The 19,864-nt window shown below is 46.3% G+C and overlaps 1 protein-coding gene across 2 annotated transcripts in view; it reads left to right on the top strand.

The window, feature by feature from the left end:
* LOC139374958 (intersectin-2-like) overlaps positions 1-19,864 on the top strand; it is a 35,156-nt gene that overhangs the window by 9,595 nt on the left and 5,697 nt on the right. The window contains exons 3-33 of one of the 2 annotated variants that reach the window (XM_071116239.1): positions 1,008-1,100; positions 1,200-1,263; positions 1,368-1,543; positions 1,626-1,940; positions 2,161-2,254; positions 2,404-2,546; positions 3,220-3,283; positions 3,418-3,555; positions 3,763-3,851; positions 4,003-4,265; positions 4,354-4,503; positions 7,367-7,507; positions 7,622-7,709; positions 7,950-8,089; positions 8,730-8,810; positions 9,102-9,241; positions 10,750-11,504; positions 11,714-11,838; positions 11,951-12,177; positions 12,344-12,437; positions 13,947-14,143; positions 14,333-14,388; positions 14,478-14,644; positions 14,731-14,776; positions 14,892-15,013; positions 15,110-15,206; positions 15,336-15,530; positions 18,758-18,879; positions 18,964-19,070; positions 19,203-19,386; positions 19,663-19,761. In XM_071116239.1, the coding sequence (XP_070972340.1) occupies positions 1,008-1,100; positions 1,200-1,263; positions 1,368-1,543; positions 1,626-1,940; positions 2,161-2,254; positions 2,404-2,546; positions 3,220-3,283; positions 3,418-3,555; positions 3,763-3,851; positions 4,003-4,265; positions 4,354-4,503; positions 7,367-7,507; positions 7,622-7,709; positions 7,950-8,089; positions 8,730-8,810; positions 9,102-9,241; positions 10,750-11,504; positions 11,714-11,838; positions 11,951-12,177; positions 12,344-12,437; positions 13,947-14,143; positions 14,333-14,388; positions 14,478-14,644; positions 14,731-14,776; positions 14,892-15,013; positions 15,110-15,206; positions 15,336-15,530; positions 18,758-18,879; positions 18,964-19,070; positions 19,203-19,386; positions 19,663-19,761 (4,772 nt within the window). The remainder of the gene's footprint in view (positions 1-1,007; positions 1,101-1,199; positions 1,264-1,367; positions 1,544-1,625; positions 1,941-2,160; positions 2,255-2,403; positions 2,547-3,219; positions 3,284-3,417; positions 3,556-3,762; positions 3,852-4,002; positions 4,266-4,353; positions 4,504-7,366; positions 7,508-7,621; positions 7,710-7,949; positions 8,090-8,729; positions 8,811-9,101; positions 9,242-10,749; positions 11,505-11,713; positions 11,839-11,950; positions 12,178-12,343; positions 12,438-13,946; positions 14,144-14,332; positions 14,389-14,477; positions 14,645-14,730; positions 14,777-14,891; positions 15,014-15,109; positions 15,207-15,335; positions 15,531-18,757; positions 18,880-18,963; positions 19,071-19,202; positions 19,387-19,662; positions 19,762-19,864) is intronic. The other variant, XM_071116240.1, reaches the window with a different exon arrangement.

The following is a 19,864-nucleotide window of genomic DNA, read 5'->3' as shown; positions in this document are numbered from 1 at the left end:
GGAATTGATTGTGTCAGGGACAGTCCCCGAGCCTGCCAATGTAGACCGAGATAAGAGTGAACTGGTTTATCTTTATTTATTTATTACCGTATAATCAGTGGTTTTAAACACAGACACTAGAAGTGATGTTAGTAGTATTGATGTGGACAATAAAACAATAAAGAAGTGATAACTCAAACGGGATACGAGATGTGCTTGTTTTAATGTTTGGAATTTCTGTTGATTACTACGGCTCCCCCTTAGGCCTATCAGTGTCTATTTTACAAATGCCGCATCTCTATGGCAAGACTCAGCCCTCACCCAACTTTCATCAAACTCAGGCTTGTAGTGTTTGAGATGTAACGTACGAACGAACGGAAGGAGACCGATTCATAGTCCCCTTCCGTTTTCATTGTGGGGGACTGTAACAATGTTTGTCCTCCACTTTTTTAAAAGAAGTTACAAGCGAAAGCTAAAAGGGACTGAGTGGTTCTGTCTTGTATGACTGCTGGGTTTCACGAACCATGAATTTAAAAAAGGCAACAGTAAATATAGTACCCCACGAATGATGCAGCGCCCCCCTTGGGCCAATAAGTGTAATTTTGTAAATGAAGGATCTCTATTGCAAGACACATCATTCACCCAAGTTTCGTCCAAAATTGGGCAAGAGCTGTCAGATATATCGCGTGTGCCTAACGGACGGAGACAGATCCACAGTCCCCTCCCTGATTTCATCGTGGGGTACAATTGAATGTCTAAATTCCATCCCTGTTCTGTCTATTCATACAGTTGCTCTTTGGTCATATTAAGAGGCTTTGCCTGGTGTGTGTTTATTGCGTGTCTTTTAGCTTGAGGTTGTCTTGTGAAACCTCAGCTGTTTCCTGTGTTGGGAGTTGTTGCTCAACCTTTGTGTGTGTGTTGCTACCATACACCTCTGTTTGCCTTGTACCTATAGATTCGTAGGCCTTTTCCCACAGAGGGCTGAGATTGGTATCTGAAAATTATTTATCTCTCCTCTCTTTCTCCAGGCGGCCGCAATGTGTGGGCTATCTCTCCAGAGGAGAGGGACAAACATGATAAACAGTTTGACACCCTCTCTCCCGCGACGGGCTTTGTCTCAGGTACCAAGACGATGCTTGCATGCACACCAATATTTTAATCTCTCCCTACTGTAATGTCGCTCACTCGCTCTCTCACTCTTTCTCTTGTTCGCACTCCAGGGGAGCAGGCCAGGAAGTTCTTCTTGCAGTCGGGTCTTCCCTCCTCAGTGCTGGCAGAGATATGGTGAGCTTCCTTCTCTGTGCTGGGAGAAATCTTGTAGGCAGCTGCTCTCCAGTCACCCACACTTGATTGTCCTGAGAAAGTTATGACCCTCTCTCTACCCCCAGGGCCCTGGCTGACATGAATAAGGATGGGAAGATGGACAGGTTGGAGTTCTCCATCGCTATGAAGCTCATTAAGCTCAAACTTCAGGGCACACCCCTGCCCTCCTCTCTACCAATCATCATGAAGCAGCCGCCAGTGCCCGCCCCTTCCTCAACAGGCGCCATGTCCTCACGCTATGGTATGTTAACACTTCTATTCTATTTTTATTTCGATGTTTTATCTTATCGTTCTAATAATGTGTGTTTCCTCTGTCTCTCCAGGAATGGGCTCCATGCCAAACCTGTCGATGATGCCTGGAGCCATCGCCATGCTCACCCCCATCCCCATTACCCCTAACCTCTCAACCATGACCCCTAACCTCTCAACCATGACCCCTAACCTCTCAACCATGATCCCTAACCTCTCACCCATGACCCCTGTGACTGGCCTCACTCCTATGGTCCCAATGGCAACAGGCATGGTCCCCCTGGTTGCCACGTCAACAATGCCCCTGCTGCCGTCCCTGGGCAGCCCCGCTCTCCCCAATGGCACTATGGGTATCCTACAGCAACTTCCACCAGGACACATGGGGACAGGTAAGAGGAGGACAGGCTCTCTCTTTCTCTATCTTTCTCTCTCTTTCCTTCAACCTCCACCCTCTCTCTCTCAATCTGTATGGAAGTGAATAGAGAGTAGAAACTGCTGTGTCACCATTCTCAATAACTGAGTGGATATCATGGTGTATTTGCAATGTAACCAAATGGTAAATCTCAGTTGAAATTGATAAGGACTTTTATAATGCGTGTGTGTGTCAAGGCCTGCCTCTCTCTGTGTCCTACACCTCCTCTCCTCTGGGTTTCTCTCCTGGGATGAACAAAGCTACGTCACTGCTGGACCTAGGCTCAAGCAGGTAACACACACACTTTATAGTATCTGACCTACATCTCTACCAATTTAGATGCCAATGGACTGTTTCTACATGGGCTAACTCTATAATATGCTCTCTCTCGCCATCCATCTTTCTCACTCTCTCTATCCAACTCTCTCTCTCCACACCAGCTCCAACTCTTCATCCACCACCTCCCTGGCAGGTAGTTCTCCTAAGACGGTGCCCTCTGACTGGGCCGTGCCTCAGGCCTCGCGCCTGAAATACAGACAGCAGTTCAACAGCCTCGACAAACACATGACGGGATACCTCACAGGTGGGTGCTGCTGGGAAATATAGGCAAACAGATAGGCAGCCGTCCGACAGGAGGGTGGCTATGGGTAATGTAGTTTACCTAAGGAACCTCAATGGAATTAAGTAATTGACTTTACTGTGTTATCCTTGTCAGTTTTCAAAATGCATGTACTGTGGATAATGCAGCTATATGAGAGATGGGGGTAATGTTCATGTGGTAGTTAGGAAGGGAAGACACGCGAGCCGATTAAGATGCACCTCGTGATGGGTGGAAAGCCTGGCATACCTGTGTGTGTCATACTTGAACCGAAGCATTTGTGGAATGCGGGGTGTGGTTGTTGGAATTTGTGTCCACTGGGTTGACGACTTTGCCTTTAACATTCCTAACTTATACACTTGTTGCCTTGTTGTGGAAGACTGCTGCTCTACTGGCCGTTCGTGTGTGTGTGTGTGATTGTTCTACACCTTCTCCTTTCCTCTCAGCTACCTCTTGACAGACCTGTTCTGGGGAAACTGCCATTGTATCTAAGACTCACTGTCGGAAACCAGTGTAGGATCACTTGGCAACTGTTTCTGAATCCTTTTAAATCATTCTTATAATTTGGAGGTTGTCCACAAAGGCTGCAAGTTATAATACGTGACGTAATCGACTGAGATTGCTTTATTCTGTGTGTGTGTGTGTGTGTGTATTTCAGGTCAGCAGGTGAGGAATGCCATGGCAACCACTCTGCTCACTCAGACACAGCTGGCCACCATCTGGTGAGTACACCTTCATCATCAACTTACAGTTGTACCTGTATAAGAACGTTTGACCTTTGCAGTAACGTGCTTCAAAGGAGGAACCTAAGAATGTGTGTGCGTGCGCTAATCTCTAGTATCTCTGTCTCTGTCAGGACCCTGGCCGATGTGGATAAGGATGGGAAGCTAAGAGGAGAGGAGTTTATTCTGGCCATGCATCTAGTGGACATGGCCAAGACCGCCCAACCCTTACCTCTCACACTACCCATAGAACTAATACCACCATCACAGAGGTAAACACACACACACACACCCCTACCTAACCCTTACCTCTCACACTACCCATAGAACTAATACCACCATCACAGAGGTAAACACACACACACACACCCCTACCTAACCCTTACCTCTCACACTACCCATAGAACTAATACCACCATCACAGAGATACACACACAAACAAACCCCTACCTAACTCTTCCCCTCTCTCTTTCTGGAAGGGGTGCTGTGAATGGGACCAGTTTATCTCTCTATGCTGGCATCACTGAAGAACTGGAGGCTGAGCCACCACAGAAACCCAAAAGCAACTGTATGTACACACACACACACACACGCCCACTCACTCTTCTCCTGTATGACTACAAAACATACATTATGCATCTGTACACATCTAATGACTATTGACTTATGACACTCGTCTCCCTATCCTCTCTCTCCCCACCCATCCCTCCCTCCTTCAGTATCGTTTGAGGATAAATTCAAGGCCAACCTGGAGCGAGGGAACGCGGAGCTGGAGAAAAGACGACAGGCTCTGCAGGACACACAGAGGAGAGAGGAGGAGAGACGCCAGCAAAAGGAGAGAGAGGAGCGAGAGAGGAGAGAGCGGGAGGCCAGAGAGCAGGAGGAGAGGAGAAGGAAGGAGGAGGAGAGGAGGCTAGAGCGACAGAGGGAACTGGAGAGACAGAAAGAGGAGGAGAGGCTGAAGGAGATTGAGAGAAAAGAGGTGAAGAGGCATGTTCTATAATGGGCCAGGGCTCTGTATGTGTGTGTGTGTCCACGTGTGTGTGTTTGACTGCGTGTGTGTTCCCCAGGCGGCGCAGCGTGAGTTGGAGCGCCAGAGGAAAGAGGAGTGGGAGAGGAGGAGGAGAGGAGAGCTGATGAGCCAGAAGAGTCAGGAGCAGGAGGACATCGGCAGACTAAAAACTAGGAAGAGGAACCTGGAGATGGAGCTGGAGGCTGTGGTGAGGCTACACTAGGGCTGTTAAGGTGACCGTATTACTGCCACACCGGCAGTCACGAGTCATGACCACAGTCACGGTAACTAGGCTTCTCCAAGCTCTGATGCTGCTGATGGTCATTAGTAACTTACCAAACGTGGTAACTGCCTGGTACTCAGGACTCTATTGTCCCTCTAATAACGCTGACGTCAATGCAAATGAAATTGAACATCCAATCAAACATGAGAGCCTATGATCTCATGTTGCTCAACATTTCATTAGGCTATGCATTTGCGTGAGAAAACAGAGTTTTGATGGCCTCTTAAAAAGAGGATTCCATCAGATTTCTATAGGCTAGGCCTACTGTATTTATTTCTCAACTCTCCTAATATTAAGCACATTGCTTATATTTTCAACAGAAGTATAACCTACTTGGCTGGTAAGGAAATGAACCACAGGAAAAGTGTCCTCCATTCACTATTTAAATGCTTAGATGACATGTATTTTTCCCCCCTGTTCCGAGACAGATAATGGTCCATTCTAAATCGAAACTAATTTCACACGTTTATATTATTTCAAATATCTGAAGACAAGATTAAATCAAGAACAGTCTGATGGGTGACAATATTAACCTATCACTTGTGAATGATGCCCAGCTTGTGTGCAGTAAAGCAAGAAACAGTGCATGCCTTTTTTTGTGCAACTCTTTCAAGTCATAGTCTCACACCTCTTGTAGCTTAGCCCATAGGCCTATATGTTTCGATAAGGTTTGTATCACAACTAAAGTGGCCAAATAACTTCTTGAAATGAAGCACATTCATCTGCTTTACAACCGGTGTAGAGCCTAACTGGCATATGTAGGCTGCACGTGAGTTTCAAGTTTAGGAAAGATCACTTTCACCATAAAAATGCACCTTTTATAATAAAGCATTTCATGCAAAATCGCATTTGCGGTCACTTTTGAGAATGGTGTTTTCCCGCTAATTGATTGCGTTTTGGAACATTCATGCTTTTATCCTACTGCCATGTGCGCATGGCTGCGCTTATAATGTGACGAAATAGCCTAATAGTTTAGTAACATTTTAAGCTAAACGTTCTGATCTATTGCGTCAGGCTCATTGCTTTCGAAAGGTTTTTTCGGTGTGAGTGGTTGTGTTAATTTGGGATCTATCGCATCCCACAACTGTCCCAGACTATGTTTGGAATATTTATTTCTCGCACAGAAGGACAAGTTGATCAATAGAATAGGTCAACTTTTGTACTATAGGGGATAGTAGATTGACATAGGCTAGTGCTTTTGCTGTTTGTTAGGGCTACTCATCTTGTTGGCTGATGAAAAGTAAATGTGGATAGTTCTTCTAGCATCTTCAATATGTACCTCGGAATTCAATAAGAAGGACGTGCGCAACTGCGTCCCCGACGTGTCGGTCTTCACTTGTAGCCTACTTTGGAGCTGAGATGGATGCCTGTGAGAAGAACCCGGATCACGTGACCGGCATTGGCCAATAAGTATTTAGATATCTGAGAGAGCCATGTGAGTGAGAGGTGCTTCGGAAGGTGCTTCGGATTATATTCAGCCCAATATTGGCCTCAAAAGGCATGGATTTTTTAAAAGGGGCATTACGGCCATACTAGGGGGATGCCGCCTGGAAATTCAAGGCATTATCAAGTGCTTGTCAAATTGTGAATGAGAGACTGATGAAGCTTGTGTAAGAAGCAAAGCAGAGCTCATGCTTTTCATGCAACTTTTTTCAAATCATCATTAGAGTTCCATCATGCAGCCTTAGAATTTATAAAAAAATCTAAACATATCGCCCAACTTTTGTAACTAAAGTTGCATAAATTACACTTAATTAAGCATATAAGAGGACCTGTGTCTTTGTTAACTGCTCAACAGAATAGCCCCATGTGCGCACTCCCTCAGAAATCATTTGGAGAAACCATCCTTTCAATTGTATTCAGCTATGTTCAATTGTATTCTTCATACTATGAAATAGTATAAAATAATACCACGGAATTCTAGGCTAATCTTGTCTGCTAAATGAACTAGTGCAGCCCATATGGCATAGCCGGATCAGGACCTAACATAAGGACATCTCAGAGTATGCTATTCTGTTCTTCTGAAATAGACTACATTTTCTTCATATCATGTTTCTTTAGTCCTGTCTAAAATAAATCATGGGTTTATTCTGATGGTGTAGGCTATATTACATGGATTTATTCTGATGGTGTAGGCTATATTACATGGATTTATTCTGATGGTGTAGGCTATATTAAATGGATTTATTCTGATGGTGTAGGCTATATTAAATGGGTTTATTCTGATGGTGTAGGCTATATTAAATGGGTTTATTCTGATGGTGTAGGCTATATTAAATGGGTTTATTCTGATGGTGTAGGCTATATTAAATGGGTTTATTCTGATGGTGTAGGCTATATTACATGGATTTATTCTGATGGTGTAGGCTATATTAAATGGGTTTATTCTGATGGTGTAGGCTATATTAAATGGGTTTATTCTGATGGTGTAGGCTATATTACATGGAGATGTTCCAAAGGTCTGCATCAGTGGCTTGTATTCTACGTGTGGAAGCCAGGAGATGCTAAATGTGTTTTGTTAATTAACGGTCAATTACCGTGAGACCGACAGTTAATTCCTTGACAATCGACAGCTGACAATTTCATGACCTCCACAGCCCTAGGCTACAACGTGCGCACACGCACGGCTATAGTCAGTCACGCTCACTCTCTTTCACTCTCTCCCATTTTCACTCACTTAAATTCAAATGAGCTTCATTGGCATACTCAATCACTCTGTTTCTCCATTGGTGTCATAGTTCCTAATCTACCAGAATCCCAACGGTACCTGACCACATCTCTCTCCTAGGGTAACAAACACAGGCAGATCTCTGAGCGGCTGCATGATGCTCAGAGCAAGAGGACGATGCAGCGGAGCGAGCTGGAGCTGACCAACCAGAGACGAGACACAAGCAGACTGGACATCAACTCCCTGCAGAGACAACTAGAGGTGTCTGTCTTAGTATTAACTGTATTCTCAGTTACTGTTTGCCTCATTCCTTCCTTCGTGTTTCTGGTGTGTCGTTGTCCCCCTCCTGATGATGCGTTTGTTCCTGTGCTTAAGGAGTACCAGAGGAAGCTGTCCCAGCTGACTCCAGAACAGCAGAGGCTCAGTGACAAACTGAGGAACATGGCCCTCAACAACCTGCCAGGTATGGGCTGGGGTTAGGTTAGGTTGAGACTGGGGCTAATTTAGGCTGTGGTGGAGTGCTAGACTAGTGTTTATGGATTGTTTATACAGTAGGACTAGGTTATATGGCTAGACTAGACACATTTTCCCGTTCAGTCAAACATAAACAATCTCACATGACTGAATAGGAACTGATGTTGGAAAACCATAGTGAATTCTACTTAACATTTTCCTCCTGTCATTCTCAACTCTTCTTCTCCAGTCTCCACCATGTCCACGCTGAAGCGCAGCGCCAGTGAGAAGGACGGAGTGTGTCGCAAACTGAAGCAGCAGCTGGATGCTCTGGAGAACGAGACGGCTGCTAAACTGGCCGACATGGACCAGTACCAGAACGACATACAGGTACGGACATTTAACATTTTAGGTCAGCTGGATGTCTAACACCCACGTCTCGGTGAATATTAACACTCACTCGCTCAAATGTTATGGTAATATGTTGAAGTATTTATTTCAGCTTTATTTAGCCAGGTAGGCAAGTTGAGAACACGTTCTCATTTACAACTGCGACCTGGCCAAGATAATGCAAAGCAGTTTGACACATACAACAACAGAGTTACACATGGAATAAACAAACATACAGTCAATAATACAGTTGAAAAATCTATAAACAGCATGTGCAAATGAGGTAGGATAAGAGAGGTAAGGCAATAAATAGGCCATGGTGGCGAAGTAATTACAATATATACAATAAGTATAACGTTCGACCTGAAGTGGATATATGATATTAACGTGATTTGATTTGAGACGGGGCTGGAATGATTCAGTATTTGTGTGGCTAATATGATTGATAACCAGTCTGCTCTGCTGCTTCTATCTGTGTCTAAACTACCACTACAACACTGGCCTTTTTCTCCTCATTTTCTTCCTCTCTTTCCCTCCCTCCCTCCATCCTTTCCTGTCCCCCTTCCCTCTATCTCCTTCTCAACTCTCTCTGACCCCTACATATTCCCTCGTCCCTCTCTCCTGGCCTGTCTTGCTGCAGTATGGGGATGCTGATGACTGCCTGCTTCATGGTCTCCTCTCTCTGGTCAACTGCCTTAGTAACCTCTTCTACCTCCTAAAGGTGCTCTCTCACTCTCTCTTTTCTTCTCTCTCTCTCTCTCTGTATTTGTGTCTAGACTCTAAACCACTATTCCCTGAGTTCTCCAACCCCTCTCACCCCTGTGCTTGCTGTGCCACCTTGTGGGTTTGTAGTTTGTGCTTCATGTCAAATCCTATGTCGTTTACCTCTCCCTCGTCACAGGTCATTGTCGGTCAAAGATCATGTTGTGCCTTTGTTATTCTGAATACGTCCCACCCCGTTTAGTATGTGAAATGTGCCCTCTTATTGATGTTGTGCATATGGTAATATCAGGATCTGAGAGCGAGCCAGCGGAAGCAGCAGTCGGCTCTGGATAAACTACGGAGCATCAAAGAGGACAAACGGAGAGAACTGGAGAGACAGAGGGCGCAGGAGGAGGAGAGGAAGAGGAGGGAGGAGGAGGAGGCCCAAAGGTGACCTGGTCTCTCCTCTACACACACATATACACGAACACACACAGTGTATTCAGACCCCTTCACTTTTTCCACATTTTGTTACGTTATAGCCTTATTCTAAAATGTATTCAATAAAACATTTTCCTCAACAATCTACAGACAATTCCTCATAATGACAAAGCGAAAACAGGTTTTTAGACACTTTTGCAGATAAAAAGTATTCAGACCCTTTGCTTTGAGACTCAATCTGTTTCCATTGATCATTCATGAGATGTTTCTACAACTTGATGATTTGGAAAGGCACACACCTGTCTATATAATGTCCCACAGTTGACAGTGCATGTCAGAGCAAAAACCAAGCCATGAGTTTGAAGGGATTGTCCGTAGAGCTCAGAGACAGGATTGTGTCGAGGCACAGATCTGGGGAAGGGTACCAAAAAATGTCTGCTGCATTGAAGGCCACCAAAAACAGTGGTCTCCATCGTTCTTAAATGGAAGAAGTTTGGAACCACCAAGACTCTTCCTAGAGCTGGACGCCCGGCAAAACTGAACAATCGTGGGAGAAGGGCCTTGGTCTGGGAGGTGGCCAACGATGGTCACTCTGAGAGCGCTCCAGAGTTCCTCTGTGGAAATGGTTTTCCTTCTGGATGTTTAGCCCATCTCTGCAGCACTCCACCATTTACGCCTTTTTACGCCAGACGGAAGCCACTCCTCAGTAAAAGGCACATGACAGCCAAATTGGAGTTTGTCAAAAGGCACCTAAAGACTCTCAGACCATGAGAAACAAGATTATCTGGTCTGATGAAACCAAGATTGAACTCTTTGGCTGAATACCAAGCATCATGTTTGGAGGAAACCTGGCATCATGTTTTTCAGCGGCTGGGACTGTGAGACTAGTCAGGATCGAGGGACAGGTGAACGGAGCAAAGTACAGAGAGATCCTTGATGTAAACCTGCTCCAGAGCGCTCAGGACCTCAAACTGAGGCGAAGGTTCAGCTTCCAACAGGACAAAGACCCTAAGCACACAGCCAAGACAATGCAGGGGTGGCTTTAGGACAAGTCTCTGAATGTCCTTGAGTGGCCCAGCCAGAGCCTGGACTTGAACTTGATTTGAACATCTCTGGAGAGACCTGAAAACAGCTGTGCACTGATGCTCCCCATCCAACTCTGCAGATCCTCTTAAGCTCTGTCAGGAAGAATGGGAGAAACTCCCGAAAATACAGATGTGCCAAGCTTGTAGCGTCATACCCAAGAAGACTCGAGGCTGTACTGAGTAAAGGGTCTGAATACTTATGTAAATGTGATATTTCAATTTAATTTGAAATACATTTGCAATCTTTTGCTTTGTCATTATGGGGTATTGTTTGTAGATCGATGAGGGAAAGTAAACAATTTGATACATTTTTGAATAAGGCTGTAATGTAACAAAATGTGGAAAAAGTTTTTCCAAATGCACTGTATACACGCTCAAGCATGATTTGTTTTGACATTGACCTCTTTCTCCCTCCCTCCCATGTCTACCCAGACGCATTAAGCTGGAGAAGGAGCGTCAGTGGCAGAAGAAGCTGCAGAGAGAGGAGGAGGAGAGACAGATGAGGTTGCAGGAAGAGAGGGAGGCCAAACTCAGAGAGGAGGAGGAGAAGGAGGTGCAGGCCCGCCTCTTAGCTGCTAAAGAACAGGCAGAACGGGAACGCAGAGCAGAGGAGAGGAGAGAGCAGGAGAGGAGGATGCAGGAGGAGAGGAGAAGACTGGAGGAAGAGGAGAGGAATATGAGGGAGGAGGAGAGAAGGAAACAGGAGGAGGAGAGGAAGAGAGAGGAGGGGGAGAGGAGAGAGGAAGAGAGGAGGCGGCAGGAGGAGAGGAGGAAGCAAGAAGAGGAGGATTGGCGCAGGAGAGAGGAAGAGAGGAAGAGGTTAGAGGAGGAGATGGACAGAGAGAAGGAGGAAGAGGAGAAGAGGCGGCAGCGGGCTGCGGACGCAGCAATCCGAGACGCAGAGGAGAGGAAGAGAGTGGAGGAGGAGAGGAGAAGGCAGGAAGAGGTGGACAGTAAGAGGCGCGAGGAGGACAGGAAGAGAGTGGAGGAGGAGAGGAAGGAGGAAGAGAGGAGGAGGCGGCGGCAGGAGGAGGAGGAGGAGGAGAGGAAGCTGAAGGAAGAAGCGAAGAGGAAGCTGGAGGAGGAGAAGAGGAAAAGACAGGAGGAGGCGTTGCGGCCGAGTGCAGGGAAGACAAACATCCATGACAAACTGTCAGCCCTTCTCAGAGGACTAGAGGAGAGGAAAGGTAAGAAGGAACAACTAGACATTCAACTGTTTCATTCCCCTGCATTCTTTTCATTCATTCATTACCTTTATTAAACCTATATTACGATATCGAAAACAAAAAGGCACATGATTGCTCTGGTCAAATGTAGCTCGCAATATAGGTGTAATGAAAGATTAATATATTTTCAAATGTAAACTGAGGTGCTGTAATGTGAATGGCTGTTCCAGGTGGTCTGCAGCCCCAGGCCATGGAGCACAGGAAGTCTGCGGCGCTCACTTCCTTCCGGGCGCTCTACCCTTTCACAGCTCGCAACCAGGACGAACTCAGCTTCGAGGCCGATGAGCTCATCGAGGTTAGAACCATAGAGATGACTAAATGTAATTCTACACTCTGTCATAATTTCTGAGTACAGGTTTGTGCTTCTTTGTTGTTTGACCTTTGTGTGCCCGTTCATGTGTGTCTAGGTGGATGAGAGTACAGAGCGGGAGCAGGGTTGGCTGTATGGCTGTCGGCAGGGGAAGATGGGCTGGTTCCCAGAGAGCTACGTGGAGAGACAGGCCAAACCAGAGACACCTGCTGTTATTAATGCAACTCCAGCTGCCACTACCACTGCTGTTGCTACTACTGCTGTTTATGCTACTGTTGCTAAACAGGCCCCCAGACCACAACTCTCCACTCCCAAACACACAGGGTAGGATGGCAACCACACACACACGCACAATTACTACCCATAGGTCCTTTGCCTAGGACCGTGTTACCTTTCCTCAACCCTGATGAGACATTTTATATGGTGATTCATGTAAATACTGTACTACTGACACAAAAGTTCATGACATTTGACCCTTGATGTCTTCTAGGAAACCCGGGGGAGACGCTACCATGCCAACGGGACAGAACTCCGCCTTCACTCCTACACACGCCCCTCACCACGCCCATTTGGATCAGATACAGGTATAGGAGAGGGGTGGAACGAGCCAATTGGAAGCAAGGGATGAGTTTGTGGCCAATATCGTGATTGGTGATGGATGGCTCCACCTTCTCAGGAGCACAGCACACTGGCACACCTGTTTCAATTAGTCAAAGGCTTTATGATTAGTTGACTAATTGAATGAGGTGTGCCAGCTTAGGGTTCAAACTAAAATGTAAAGCGTCTGCCCCGGGGGGGCGCGAGGAAAGGGTTGGGTAACCCTGGTCTGGACTCTAAAGACGGTCTGTCTTAAATCTCTTAACACTGAAGGGATAGGGGCAAGGGGTTGTTATTGCTCCAGGTATTCCATGGTACTGTGCTGCCATAGCCGCCCTCACCGTCGCCTGTACACAATATAACCAGGACGTTGGAGTGGAGGAACAGGAAGTGTTGGGTGATATTTACACTGTAACACCCCACACAGATCACGTTGCTACGTAGTTAGCTAGAGGACTCATTTTTGTATCTGTTCCACAGGCAGAGCCATTGAGGCCATCTCCGTTTTGAAATGGTCCTGAACCATATCTTGTGTGTCATTCATTTGTTGTGGCCACTAAAGGGCAGGGATATAGTGTAAAGAGATTCCTATTGGTTGGGAGCGATCAGCCAATGATCAGAGCATTGTCTTCAAATTTGGTTGCCTTGCAGACAAGCAAGGCAACCAAATTTAAAGACAATGCTCTGATCATTGGCTGATCGCTCCCAACCAATAGGAATCCCCACCCAGTTGACTACTTTAAAATGGTGAAGCCCTCACTGGCAATATCCCTGCAAAAAAAAACGGTTATATCCGTGATGAGTCCTCTAACTCCGTGTTTACGAACTCGAGTACTCCCAACAGTACACGTTTTTATTATAGCCCCAGACAAACGTACCTGATTCAACTTGTCAACTAATCATCAAGGAGGTGTGTTTGTCCCGGGCTAAAAGACATACAGAGCTCCATGTATGTGTGTGTAAATATATGATGCGGGTACTTGAGGACCAGAGTTGGGGAAACACTGCTCTGACCTAACGCTGTGTTGCTACCAGACTAGACCGATTATTCCTTATGCCTACTCTGATATACACACAGATTCAGACTGCACTGGTTAAAAGGAAGGGACTGGTGTAAGGAATATGACAGAAACTCCCTCCAGACTGCTTACACCAGTCTAGAACCAGCCTAGAACTTTTAAATTCAAGAGGAGTGAAAAAGGAGAGCTAGGGTCCTGTAGGTTTTTCGCTCAAACCCTAATCTAGCGCACCTAATTCTAATAATTAGCTGGTTGATGAGCTGAATCGGGTTAGTTACGACTGGGGTTGGATTGAAAACCTGCAGTAGGGTAGCTCTCCAGGAGCAGGGTTGAGAGAGCCCTGAACTACAATCTCCCAATTTGACTTTGACCCCAGTCCTTCGGCTCTCTCTCCCCCTCAATCTCTTCCATCCCTCTGTCCACCCTCTTCCTTCGCTGTCTTTAACTCCCTCCACCCCTTGTTCTTTCCTTCTGTAGGTGGCGGGTAGCCTGCAGGCCCAGGCTCTGTGTTCGTGGACAGCTAAGACAGAGAGCCATCTGAACTTCAGTAAGGACGATGTGATCTGGGTGCTGGAGCAGCAGGACAGCTGGTGGCTAGGGGAGCTCAACGGGGCGCAAGGCTGGTTCCCCAAAACATATGTCACACTCCTGGGAGAGAATGAAGACACCACCAAGTAAATACACACCACACACAGTTTTTCTTTGTTTGTTTTCCCCCTCACACACACAGTTTTGGCAAACAGGCCCTTTTGTTATCAGTGAAGGAATTCAGTCGTGTGTGTGTTTTTGTGTAGAATTCAGTCGTGTGCATGTGTTTACTTATGTTATAATCGTTTTAATAATGTATATTTGTCTTGTTCCAGCTCGATAAATTCCCCTCCGGATGGCTCTGAAGCCACAGATGCTGCTCAACAGGAAGGTAGTTTGACGTTTGTGTCTCTGAGAGCTCAAGTTTTGTGTCATCCAATCAGAATGTCTCTGAGGTTATGTTTTGTGTCGTACAATCAGAGTACGTGGCGCTGTACACCTATGAGAGCCCTGAGCCTGGCGACCTGACATTTAGGGAGGGTGATGTCATCCTGGTGACCCAGAGAGAGGGAGAGTGGTGGAGTGGAGGCATCGGAGACCGCACCGGGGTGTTCCCTTCTAACTACGTCAAACCCAAAGAGACAGACGTAAGACGCATGCAAACACGCACAGTGTACTGCAACTTGTACCCGGCTTGCACTTAAGACCTAAGTACGGTAACTTGTTCTTTCAGACATCCAGCAACTCTGGAAAGTCAGGTCAGCCTGGGAAGAAACCAGGTAAGGACATCGCACTACATTATTCCCATGCTGGGAAAGTACAGCCTGGCTGCTCCTTTTTCCCCTCTCAATGTTCCTCTAAATCTGATGGAACTCCCTACTTGTGCGTGTGCAGAGATAGCCCAGGTGAGCACAACATACACGGCCACGGGGACAGAGCAGCTCAGCCTGGCGCCAGGACAGCTTATCCTCATCCTCAGCAAGAACCCCACCGGCTGGTGGCTCGGAGAACTGCAGGTTGGGTGACTGACTGGTTTAGACTACAATGAAATCAGGCAATATGATTTTGATCGATACAATTTGCTTTAAATTGTTGATTGATTCATCTCTAAGGCGCGGGGAAAGAAGCGTCAGAAGGGTTGGTTTCCTGCCTCACATGTCAAAATGCTGGGATCCAACAGTGGCAAGTCCACGCCAGCACCTCTACCAGGTAAAACACACACCTATCTCAGGAAACACACGTCTTTAGTAGGTAATGGGTGAAGAAGACCGGCTATCCTTTATTTGGAACTTCTATGCCCTCTCACACCTTGCTCTCCTCTCTCTCCCTCTCCTCCAGTGTGTCAGGTCATTGCCATGTACGACTACAAGGCAGCCAACGAGGACGAAATGAGCTTCTCCAAGGGTCAACTGATCAGTGTGTTCGACAAGAACGACCCCGATTGGTGGAAAGGGGAGGTCAACGGGGTCACCGGTCTGTTCCCAACCAATTACGTCAAGATGACAACTGCCGACACCGACCCCAGCCAGCAATGTGAGTACATCACTTTTTTGATGTGCTTTTCCAAAGTTTCTCAATTTAAGTGTTCACATGACAGGGTGGGCAGATAGATGCCTACCAGTACACATGACAGGTAAGATGGTATGTAAGATGTTAGTAGAGCCAGTTAGCATGGTGAGTCAGACTAGTCTAAAGTTTACCCCCCCCCCCCCCCCCCCAACTACACAACTGATTCAAATAATCAAAGCTTGATATTGAGTTGGTTATTTGAAACAGCTGTGTATCGCCAGGGCAAAAACCAAAACGTGCACCAACTTTGGGAAACCCTGGGTAAGAGTTTAGCAACGGTGTTATTTATACTCTTGGGCGAAATCTTTCCCTGTTGATTCCTTTCTACCATTTCTTCTAATTGTCACCTGTTCATCAATCCATCCATTCTTCTCACTCATGTTTTCCTTTCACTTCTCTCCCTCTTTCCCTCCCTTCCTCTTTTCTCTCCCCTCTTCATCTCTTTCTCTCTGTAGGGTTGTAGTGTCTCCTTCTCCTCCTCTCCGTCTGAGACCCACTATCACGCTCTCGACTTTTGGAGGCCCCGCCCCTTTACTAACCTCTGACCCCTGTCTGGTCACACCTCTCTGACCTCTAACCTCTGACCTTCTGTCTGTTTGGAGTAGGTTGACGTTATCCTTGAACACAAATCTAGGGTCAGACTAGCCAACCCATAATCCTAACTTGTTAAAGGGATAGTGCAAAATACTGGAAATTAAGCCGTTTTCTTACTTACCCAGAGTCAGATGAACTCGTGGAAACATTTTTAAGTCTGCATGCAGTTTGAAGGTGCAATCATCCATGACTTAATCTGTCATTGGGTAAGTAGAAAAATGCTGTAATTGCCATAATCTTGCTTTGTCACTTTAACCACGAGGGGAATGAAATAACATCTGTGCCAGTGGTTAGGGTTTAACTTCTACCTACTCTACCACTGATACAGGGTCTGATAGGTTGTCATCCCTTAGTGCAGCGTTGCCCAAACTCTGTCCTGGTGACCCAAGGGGTGCACGTTTTTGTCCTAGTACTACACAGCTGACTCAAACAATCAAAGTGATGAGATCATTTGAATCAGTGCTAGGGCAAAACCCCTAATGACCACTCCTTGGGGTCCCCAGGACTGAGTTTGGGCAACGCTGCCCTAATGATCAGAGTTAGCATTAACGTTAGGTAACCTGATCCTAGATCTGTGGTTCGGGGAAGCTACCTGGAGCATCTGTCCCTTTCCTTCCTGCTTTTTCAAGTCAACTCCCACCAACTGGCTTTTTTTAACCTGGGATTGAACCAAGAGCTGAGATTTGACCCGTCTGTCTGTATCCCTGCTGTCCTTAATGCATCCAATGACTTTTCTGACCTGATGTAGGACCCCTGGCTGAATCTAAAGAAAAACTATGCAAGTTGAAACAAACATGCACATTCCTAAACGGTTTTCTATATTAGGACAATGTTTTGGTGTTTGGTGACCCTGAAGTGTAATGACTCTAATGTTGATCTAGTGGGTCTCTCTGTGGCTGTCCCCCTTCACCTGCCCCCTCCTTTCCTCCCATTTTCTCTTAGAAGGAGCGACAGATAATTTTATTAGCCCCATTTTTATTTTATTTATCATTTAAGGAAGTTCAGCTCGCAAAGAACCCACTGATTCCTTACTGATTCAATAATGATGAGTCGTTTGCGTTGGCCACACTGTATTTGTTAGAGGATTTGTGACAATCAAAAAGGAGGCCCCTCTGATTCAACTGTAACGATTCATCATTGACTGAATTCTAACAATTAATTTGCTCGGGCCACTGTGTGTTTTTCGAAAGCTGTACCTGATTGTGATGATTCATAGCTCTTTGAATCAACTCTTTGAGCTTTGCAGTGTTCAAGAGCAGAACAAACAACTAGTTAGAATCGCACCTTAATTCCTCTGGCGTTGACTATATTATTCTGATTACTGATGCTGTTTCTCTGCTGTGCCTATTTCCGTTTTAGTGCATGATCAAGCTAGAGTGAAGTAGCTAGCTGCTGTAACACTGAAAAGGAAACTAATCTATGCAAACTAATGGATGTTGTTGGACAACCAAGCACTGTCCAGGGGTTGGATTGCTCTTTCTCTGCATCCTACTACAGCTCCTCCTACTCTCTTCTGCTAAGGGGCTTGTTCCACATAACACAGTGAGACGATTTTTGAAAATGTAACTCTGTCTTTGCTTCTATCTGAGTCTTGCCCAACCGGTAGTGTGGAGCCGGCTGCGTAGAGTCCAGTTGGACACCAATGACAAAGGAATAAGGGCGCCATCTGCAGCCCGGTTTGGGCTAATCTGAATCCATGGTGAAATTAAAGGCTGCTTTTGAAATGTGTGTCGTCGTCCCTGGGTGTGAATGTTAGGACAGCACTAACGGTATGACCGTTTGTCTGTGGAAGAGATCAGTGTGTGTTTACAGTCAACACAACACCATTGCTATCTGAAATTAACACCCACAGTTTCAGAACTGGAACACAGTATCTAGATATTCTGATCTCTGGTTACCTTTTTATTTACCCGGTGTCTTCCCAAGGCAGGGTGACCGTTATCTTGGTCATCTGGAAGTACACACAGTCCTTCTCCTATTTTGGTACAACAGATTTAGCTGCTTGTCTTGCTATGGGCTTAGTGTCTGTGGGTGAGAGGGCAGGAGGGATAGAGAGGACAAGGTGAGGGAGAGAGGAGAACACCAGTTAGAGGGTTGGCTAAAGCGAGAGCATCTCATAGTCTACCTGGGCAGAGAGAGACAGCAGAGAGAGCATGAGTTTACACAGTGAAGACAAGCTGCAGTTTCTAAGGCTCTGGGATAAGACAGAAGAGGGGAGGGATACTGGGAAAGAGAAGGAGACCACCTGTATGGGACTCCACGGCTGTCAGAATGGGCACTCTGCACAAGGTAAGAGTGCCCTTGCTTTGGGTGAATGTGTGTGGTTGGTTCTGAGACAGACTATCGATTGATGGGTTTAGGGGAGTGTGTGTGTGTGTGTGTGTGTGTTTTCAGAGTGTATACAAATGTGACTGTGCGCTACTGTTCTGAGTATATACAGACGTAGGATCCTAATTTGACCATTATTGTCTCAGCAAAATAATCCTGCAGCTACAGGAAAATTCGCAGCAACAAAAAAGTGATCAAATTAAGATCCTGCATCTGTATGATTCCCTCCTCTCACTTGCTCTCGCTCTCTTGCTCTCTCTCGCTCTCAGGGTGTGCTGACCTGAACAGTCTAGACTCTATGAGTCCCCAGGAGAGGAAGAGACAGGGCTACATCCACGAGCTCCTCCAGACAGAGGAGAGATATGTGGAGGACCTCCAGATAGTCATGGAGGTAACACACCAACACAGACGCTAGAATCGGTGCGCGCGCACACACACAGCAAGCACACTTATGTACTCTACTCCGTGTGTTCAGGTGTTCCATAAGCCCATGTCTGAGTCGGGTCGTCTGACAGAGGCAGAGATGGCCATGATCTTTGTCAACTGGAAGGAGCTCATCGCCTGCAACACCAAACTGCTAAAGTAGGTATTGACGTGGAGTGGGTTTAGGTGTGTGTGTTCACCAGTATGAGTGTCTCGGGCCAGATGGTAAGAACATGTGGTGATTGTGTTTTAAATGTGTGTGTGTGTGTGTGTGTGTGTGTGTGCTCGTAGGGCTCTGCGTGTGCGTAAGAAGACGGGGGGTGAGAACATGCCTGTCCAGGTGATCGGAGACATCTTGGCGTCCGAGCTGGCTCACCTCCAGCCTTACATCCGGTTCTGCTCCTGTCAACTCAACGGAGCTGCTCTGCTACAGAGTAGGACTGACAACCAACAGGACTTTAAAGACTTCCTCAAGGTGAGAGGGGGAGACTGGGAGGGAGGGAGCATGAAAGAACATGCAGTAAGTGAAGGAAGACAAGAGTACAGAGAGAGAGAGAGAGAGAGAGGAAATTAATGAAAAGACAACACATTTAAGTTGGAAGAAGAAGGGTTGGGAGGTAGAATACAACAGGAGAACGTGCGGTGAGTGGAGGAGGAGAACGTGAACATTTCTGATGCATACCAACCGGAGAGAGCTGATTATACATGGAAGGTTGTGTGTTCATATTAAATATTGTTTTTTCTCCATCAGAAAATCGCCACAGACTACCGCTGTAAAGGCATGCCCTTATCCAGCTTCCTGCTGAAGCCCATGCAGAGGATCACACGCTACCCTCTACACATCAAAAACGTAAGTGTGCGCGTGCGTCTTTGTCTGCGTGTATAGTACCTGTGTGTGTGTGTGTGTGCGTGTGTATAAGTCATGTGAGTGTGTGTGTACTTTTAACCCGTGT

Source organism: Oncorhynchus clarkii, chromosome 19, assembly GCF_045791955.1.
Source record: "Oncorhynchus clarkii lewisi isolate Uvic-CL-2024 chromosome 19, UVic_Ocla_1.0, whole genome shotgun sequence".
NCBI lineage: Eukaryota > Metazoa > Chordata > Actinopteri > Salmoniformes > Salmonidae > Oncorhynchus > Oncorhynchus clarkii.
This window is presented reverse-complemented; position numbering and strand designations above follow the sequence as displayed.